This window comes from Limulus polyphemus, unplaced genomic scaffold, assembly GCF_000517525.1.
Source record: "Limulus polyphemus unplaced genomic scaffold, Limulus_polyphemus-2.1.2 Scaffold7093, whole genome shotgun sequence".
In the NCBI taxonomy this organism is placed as follows: domain Eukaryota; kingdom Metazoa; phylum Arthropoda; class Merostomata; order Xiphosura; family Limulidae; genus Limulus; species Limulus polyphemus.
Genome location: NW_013672703.1, coordinates 1 through 8,605, shown reverse-complemented (window position 1 = coordinate 8,605; position 8,605 = coordinate 1). Strand labels below are relative to the sequence as shown.

Here is an 8,605-nt window from a genome sequence, read left to right as displayed (position 1 = left end):
TAATAGAAATTTTTTATAGGAGTTCTTTAAGTGATTATTGGTGGCTCAGCGGTAAGTCAGAAGGCTTACAACGCTAAAAAAATCGGTGGGCAAAGCACAGATAGCCCATTGTGTAGCTTTACGCTTAGCAATAAACAAACAAACAAAACCTAATTTTTGAGCTCCATACGCAAGTTGAGCGGTGTTGTTGAAGAACCTCCATAATAGACAACTTGTTTTGAGAACACGTGGTTTGATCATTAGGTAATCGTACGTTAATCCAAAACGTTAGGGACTATATTGTTTTAATCCGAAGTCCTTTGGTTACACTGCAGGGTCTAAACAAAAGTTAAAATAATTTTACTAAATATAAGAAAGCTGTAAAGTAAGAAGAACAATAATATTAGCAGTTTCATTCGAAGTTTGGAATATAACAATCTCTTTTTAACCATAGCAACCTTCCACGAAACCATAGCAACCTTCCACGAAACCATAGCAACCTTCCATGAAAACAGTTTTTGTAACGATAATTCAAACAGAGTGCTTTTGAAATCCCCCCCTGTGGGTCAGCGATAAGTTTCTAAATCTAAAATTAGGATTTACTTTTCCAGCGGTGGTCAGAGCGCAGAGAGTCCATTGAGTATTTTACACTAATGAAACAGAACAAATACAAACAAACCAGAATCAGAGGTCGCCCAGTGGGTCAGCGGTAATTTACAACCCTAGAATCCGGGATCGATTTTCCGCGGTGAACAGAGCGTTGTCTCCTTTGCGCCACTACCAACAAAGAAAAATCAGAGATATTCAGTAAAAATCTGCTCGCAGGTATAAATGTCTTATATGTCTTAACATCTATTGCTTTATAACACGGGCTTATACAGGCTCAGTAACAATCGAGTTTCAATTCCCGCAGAGCAGAGACAGCTCATTAACAACAAACAAGCAACAAATTTCACTAACAGCCAAGATGAAGAGATGTCATCTATGAATGTTCATATGTTTGTTCCGACATTTTCAAGCTAATTAACTGTAAACTATATGAACTTAATACATCATGTGAAAAACAGCTAATTGTAATCTATTACTAAGTACTAAGATCACAGTCAATCGATAATTCAGTTTGCGTATTGAAATTACATATGGAAAATTATAATATTAATTATAATAGAGTTTCTGTTAGAGGGCGCTAGTTTTTCTGAGGTACCAGTCTTTTGTCCCGATTCTGAACTATAAAGTGTGATAAATAGTACAAAAATCTTAACAAGTTATTTATAACAACATATTATTACAATATTCGTTATTAACTCATCAAAAGTTGTGTATGTACATAAAACATGGTATACACTTTGTAGGAAGAGGTACCAGTGGCAGTATGTGTTCTTTCTGTTAGCCATTTTTAACACTTAATGTCCTTCTACACTGATTAATTAATTGGTCGCAGAAGTAAAATATAATAGGTGCTCAAGAACAGCAATAATAGAAGTGGAGTGGGTTGTGAACCACCCATTAAAATGCCTTTTGTTCCAAACTATCATCTCACAAAGTTTGGTTGACATTGGCCCAGCGACCTAGTAGTAGTTAGATAACGGACAGACAGACATATTTTTGTGCTTAATAAGTATATATATATTAGATTTAGGATGTCTGCGTGCGCTAAGAGCTATACAAGGGCTATTTGTGTTAGCCTTCACTAATTTTGAGCCGATAGACTAAAGGGAAAACGTATAGTCAGCAGCAACTCCGGACTATTCCTATCTAATCAAACAGCGGGATTTGACAGTCGCTCTCATAACACACACAAATTTAAAGTGCGGAGCGCTTTTTCGTGGCAACGAGGCGCACAACTGGAACTATCGAATTCACTGACAGGGCACACTAGAAGGATAGCTGATGAAATCCAGTATCCCTGGTTTAGTGTATAAAACAGAAGGTCACATAACTCGAGTTTTACGGCTAGATAGTGTTTTTCTTCCTCTACAAGTTGATACGTCATAAAACCGATACGTCATGAAACCTTAGTTTATACCTCTCCATTCCTGGAATTATCTTAGTAACCTTCCTCTGAATCTTTTCCAAAGTTCTTTCTTTCGTAAAAACTGTACACAATAAGTAAAATTACCCCTTTTGTCTTGTAATAAGTATATCTTTCAAAATAGCCTAAAATTCTATTAGGTTTAGCAACAACAAGAGACAGTGACCACTGTGATAACATCCTTTTCTCCAGTCATGTTGAACGAGTGATCAAATTTATAATAGCACAACTACATTATCTTGTAATTACTGTAATTAGTTGATTACATTCATTGTTTATAGGTGACTAAATCAGCACTATAAAACAATTATGAATTAAATATCGCAATACCTTTATCGGTCCTGGTTGTCAGCTTATTGTCATAACGGAAAACGCCTGTGGTAATAACACCCAAATACGTTGGAGATATCCCATCTATCATACAATATCCAAAAGCTGATGTCAATCTAGTCAACAGTCATGGAAAATAATAAAAAACAAACAAAAAACTTTGACTTTAATAAACTAGTTAGGTGTAACTTTGACTTTAATAAACTAGTTAGGTGTAACTTTGACTTTAATAAACTAGTTAGGTGTAACTTTGACTTTAATAAACTAGTTAGGTGTAACTTTGACTTTAATAAGCTAGTTAGGTGTAACTTTGACTTTAATAAACTAGTTAGGTGTAACCTTGACTTTAATAAACTAGTTAGGTGTAACTTTGACTTTGATAAGCTAGTTAGGTGTAACTTTGACTTTAATAAGCTAGTTAGGTGTAACTTTGACTTTAATAAGTTAGTTAGGTGTAACTTTGACTTTAATAAGCTAGTTAGGTGTAACTTTGACTTTAATAAGCTAGTTAGGTGTAACTTTGACTTTGATAAACTAGTTAGGTGTAACTTTGACTTTAATAAACTAGTTAGGTGTAACTTTGACTTTAATAAGCTAGTTAGGTGTAACTTTGACTTTAATAAGCTAGTTAGGTGTAACTTTGACTTTAATAAACTAGTTAGGTGTAACTTTGATTTTAATAAACTAGTCGCAAATTCGAATATGTTTGCCATTACAACCGTGGGGAGTTATAACGTGACGACAATCCTACTATTCGCTGGAAAAAGAGTAGCCCAAGAGTTGGAGGTAGGTCTTTTACTTTTAAATTAGCGAAGGCTAGTGCTCGAGTATTTTTTCCCTAAATTCAAACCAAGCTAAACTGAAAATCAGAAACTAAAATAACACTTCTTCTTGTTTCAGCGTGTAGTAAATCATCCTGATTAAGCAATGATCACTCTTCTCGACATATTTACCTACCTCAAATCTTAGAAACGAATCCTCGTGTGTGGTTAATATAACATCATCTTCCCTCCTGCTAGTTTTTTGTTTTGGTTTATACATTTGTAGGTTGAGTTTGTAAACTCTGCTCTTTCAAAAACTTTTCATTTTCACCTTCTTTAAGTTTTTTATGTTGTTTTTTTTGTCGGTCTCCTGACGTTTTAATCTGTGCTAATTTTTCACGCGGTATGATACAGATGCAAGCTAATTCACCACATTGCTGTTCTCGTGGTATTTTCACGGCCTCCGCTTGGAGTCTTTGGTATCCAGCTGGGTCTCCGTTTCTGATTTTAAAGTCTTCAGAATCTAGAGAAAAGAATTTTTTGTGTGTGAAGTAAACTTCAATAAATCAATGGCGAAAAGCATGTACCTTACTAGGCTGAATAGTCTAGCTTTAATATTTAGACTACTTAAAGTTTCGTGTGTAAATTTAAGCAATAACAACAACGAAAAAACTTTTGCTTTCGCTTGAAGAACACCTATTTTTGTTATATTTTTATAGCTTACATCATGTTCTGTGTTTTCCTATTTAACTACCTAACATGAGGCTTCTCTTATAAGATCAGAAATTTGTTTTGTGCTGTTAAGCACAAAGCTACGCAATGAGCTATCTGTGCTGTGCCCACAGGTATCGAAACCCGGTTTTTAGTGTTGTAAGCCTTCAGACTTACCGCTGGGTGGCAATGTCAAAAAAAGAGAAGACCCTTTCAGGCCTAGCATGGCATAGTGGCTAGACCACTCGACTCACAATCGGAAAGTTGTGGGTTCGAATTCCATCTCCGAACATGCTTGCCCTTTCAGCCGTGAGGGGCGTTATGAGACGACGGTCAATTCCACTATTCGTCGGTAAAGGGTAACCCAAGAGTTTGCGATTGGTGATGTTGACTAGGTCCACCTTCCCTCTAGTCTATCACTTCAAAATTAGGGAGTGCTATTGCAGATAGCCTTCGACTAACTTAGCGCGAAATTCAAAACAAACAAGCATACATGCAAACGATCCTTACATTTCAACTTAGCCAACGCTCAGTCAATCTTCAGTTATCTGTATCATTATAACTCACAAGTTACTGATAAAAAAAGGATTAAAGATAGTCAGAGAAAGCTTTTAAACCTGGTAATACTTCAGAGAACTTCAGGATTCACAAGATTCACTTTATTATTGAAGAAAATTCCCTTTTGTTGCAGATGGCCAAATCCTCAGTGGGACACGTGTTTCTTTATAAAACTGACCTGGAATCCGAAGGTATGTACAGATGTGAAGTGTCTGCAGAAGCGCCCTCGTTCCAAACCGAGCGTGCAGAAAAAGAGCTCCATATTTATGGTAAGTTGAAACTAAAGAATTCCATTCGTTTCATATTTACTCCCTTTGACAAATTTCATTGAAATATATGAAGCCGGTTTCCCCCCCCCCCCTTTTAATAATAATAATAACGATAATTATATATATTGTAATAATTCTACGCTCTGAAAACTGTTTAAAGCTGCATATAACGCTCTGGAACTAAAGTTATGATTATACAGTGTTATATTGGAATTTAAATTACAACAACAAAAGCATAGAGTAGGAAATATTTAGGGCAGAGAAAAATTACCTTTGTTCCTGATTTGACTACAACCGAAACAACAAGGTCACACTTGACCCGATGGTCATAAACAATAAGGTTAAACAACTTAACGGACAGTAACAAAGTTAAAACTTGATCTGACTAATAGAAACAAGTTCACATCTCGACCCGATGGACAGAAACACCAAGGTCACATTTCGACCTGATGGACACAAACACCAAGGCAACATCTCAACCTGATTAACAGAAACAACCAAAATTCATATTTGTGTCTCCTAGTACTTCCATTTTCATAATTAAATGCGAAAAAATGACACACCAACACTATAAATTCCCTTAATCTTGTATACTTTAATCAGATCCCTTCTAACTCTTCTATGTTTTCAAGAGACAACCTGTCCTCTGATGACAACTTTTCTATCTCGGATATCATCCAAGTAATCCTTCTCTGAACTCTTTCCAACAACTGAGTGCTCTTATATCTACATATTTATATAACTACTGAAATAGATGAATAAATGTGCAGTGTTTCAGTAAAACACGTAACATCTAATTTTGTTGTGCCCCGTGGTATTCTCTACGAAACATTTTCAGTTTGTTGGAATAGTCCGCCACTCTTTACGAAAATATAAATATTTCATAGCCCGGTTTCAAACTAATTTCAAACATTTTTAAAATTATTTAATTTTCACAGACATATATATATATATATATGTATATTCAAAATTTGAAGACGTCCGTAAGAAATCTGAATACAATCAGAAGGAGAACTCGTATGCTTCAATTTAGGGTTAAGGAAGAGTTAAAACGATATTTTCCCAAAGTTTACAGAGTAATTTACTTCAGGTATATTGTTTATTACTTATGTCCCTTCGTTACTTTATAAGCATGGTTAAGAAATAATATTTTTCATTTGAATATTATCAATTTTGGACTCTGTGTTTTAGTAATTGAGCATTATTTTAATGCCTGTTTCTCAACTCAATAATACGTTTAAGGGCTAACACGACATTCTTCCTTTTAGACATACACAATAGCCGTCCCTAACTTCGTACTGATAAACCAGAGGAAAGGCAGCTAGTCAACGCCACTCAACGTCAACTCTTGAACTACGCTTGTCTGGCCGAATAATGGGATTTAACTGTCACTTTGATAACGCACCAAAGGCTGCAAAGTGCGGAGATAGTTTTTACCAAAACAGGTCGCGAACAATGAAATTTCGGATACAGTGTCTGGGCACACTAACCACTGGCCCACGATCTTTTTCTTGCCATATTCTGTTTTGAAAACATAATGAACTCAGTAAATTAAATTAAAACTGGTATATCACGATACACTAGCGTGTTTCTGATGAATTCAGGCTACGTTAGTTTACCTTATGACCTTTCAATTTTGTGCCTCAAGAAAAACCTCCACACGTGTTTGAGTGCACAATGTGTATTAATAATTCGAGAAGGCACGTGACTGATTATTCTATAATATGCGCAGAATATTACCTAATATTCTTTCTGAACCTTACAGAGATTAATAGGATGATCAATCTTTTTCCATTTCAACATGGACATTACGTCTACCACACACAGATATTATCCGAAACGTCAATAGAACATGCATTAAATAATTTTCTTCTGATTTCAGATGGAAATTGAATTTATTGATCCTCAGAAAGTACATAAATCGCGGGATTCTTTGTCTATGATTTTCATTTCCGCTGTACATTTCTGTGGTATCTTTAAACCTAATGATTTCATTACAAAGCCATTGCTCATGTTCGTTAAAAACGAAAACTAAAAAAATAAATAAATAAGTTCAATTTTCATATATGACGTAAACCTCAAATAATATATTTTCTATGCATCAGCACATCCCCTTGTTGCCGTCTTTATGCATTCAACAGACAAGATCAAAATGTAAGTTCAATTATTAGAAGTATTATTTTTGTAAAACATGTAAAAAAATGATGTAATAAAATCAACGACTGGAAGTCAGCTTAAGCACAATTGACACTACATAACAACAGTTGGTAAGATCCAGAACTAATTTCGTTGTGGAATCTTCTCTAGATACAAGTGTTTATACAAACCAAAAAATACAAACAATTCAGCCAGTATATAAATATCATCTTCTAATTACGCCACCCAGTTCTTATTTATACCCTAAAAAAAGACTGGTCCATTAAATACTCCATCCAGTCCTTGTTTATACTGTAAAAACAACCAAATGACTGGTTCCTCTAATTACTAAATCCAGTCCTTATTTACCCCTTAAGCAAAAACAAGTGTCTGATCCCTCTAATTATTCCTTCTAATCTTTATTTATACCATAAATAAAACCAAATGACTGATCCCTCTAATTAACCCATCCAGTCCTTATTCACATCCTAAGCGAAAACAAGCGTCTGTTCTCTATAATTACTCTATCCAGTCCTTGTTTATACCCTATATAAAGCCCAGTGATTAGTTTCTTTAATTACTCCAAGTCCTTGTTCATACCCTATATAAAGACAAATGATTGGTTCCTTTAATTACTCCAAGTCCTTGTTTATTCCTTATATAAAGCCAAGTAATTGGTTCCTCTAACTACTCCAAGTCCTTGTTTATTCCTTATATAAAGCCAAGTGATTGGTTCCTTTAATTACTCCATCCTTTCCCTGTTTATTTTTTTTTTTATGGGTGTATGAAAATCTGGAATTTAGACATTATATAAATGATGCATTATGTTTCAAACTTTAGATTCAATGAATGTTGTTTTGAGCTTATTTTTATAGTTTCGAGTAGTTCCAAGTTGACAGAATGTTTTTTCACTACTTCACTGTTCCTTTCTCATGTTTAGTGCTACCCAAAGAAAAGCCCACAGTAACTGGTACCCGTGACCATTACAATATTGGAGATTTTGTTAATGTAACCTGTATTGCCGAACCCTCTAAGCCCCCGGCTAGTCTTAAGTGGTACGTCAACGATAAGAAGGTAAATAAAATATAAATGAAATGCCATAATGTTGCAAGAACACATCTATAATGTCTTAGAAACACGTACAGTATAAAACAACTAAAGTAAGATATAAATAAATACTTTTTTTTGTGAAATGTCGATGCCTGTGTACGTACGTTCGTCTAGATCTCATTTTTGGTATTTTACAGTTTATTCACATCCCAAATTTCATGGGATATACCACTAGAATTTCTAAACTTTTAAACACAAAGTTTTAGTTACAGCAGATATTGTGCTGGTAAGAAACCCGAATTCTATAAAGTATACTAAATCTAAATAACTGTTTTCTGTGGAATAAATTTTTCGTAACTATTAAAAGATATTTTTTCCGCTCTATATTCGTCTTTGGTTAAACTATCTTTGTTGTCTAAATAAGTATAGCTCTTTCGAATTTCGAAAAAGAAGGTAAAGTGATGGCTAGAGTTGGATCTGATCGTTAAGTTTTATCTGTTATAGTTGTTTAACAAACTCACCATACAGAGTTGGATCTGATCGTTAAGTTTTATCTGTTATAGTTGTTTAACAAACTCACCATACAGAGTTGGATCTGATCGTTAAGTTTTATCTGTTATAGTTGTTTAACAAACTCATCATACAGAGTTGGATCTGATCGTTTATCTGTTAAAGTTTCATCACCAACTCACCATACAGAGTTGGATCTGATCGTTAAGTTTTATCTGTTATAATTGTTTAACAAACTCAACAAACACATTTTCTGTATGGTGAGTTTG

The 8,605-nt window shown here is 34.5% G+C and overlaps 1 protein-coding gene across 1 annotated transcript in view; it reads left to right on the top strand.

Annotated features, from left to right (window-relative positions):
* The window catches only part of LOC106474340 (cell adhesion molecule 2-like), a gene marked incomplete at its 3' end in the record, with an annotated part of 26,128 nt that extends 18,278 nt beyond the window's left edge, over positions 1 to 7,850 (top strand). Inside the window, exons 3-4 of the mRNA XM_013935031.1 lie at positions 4,505 to 4,640; positions 7,717 to 7,850. Coding sequence (XP_013790485.1) covers positions 4,505 to 4,640; positions 7,717 to 7,850 — 270 coding nt within the window. The remainder of the gene's footprint in view (positions 1 to 4,504; positions 4,641 to 7,716) is intronic.
* Positions 7,851 to 8,605: the final 755 nt, after the last annotated feature.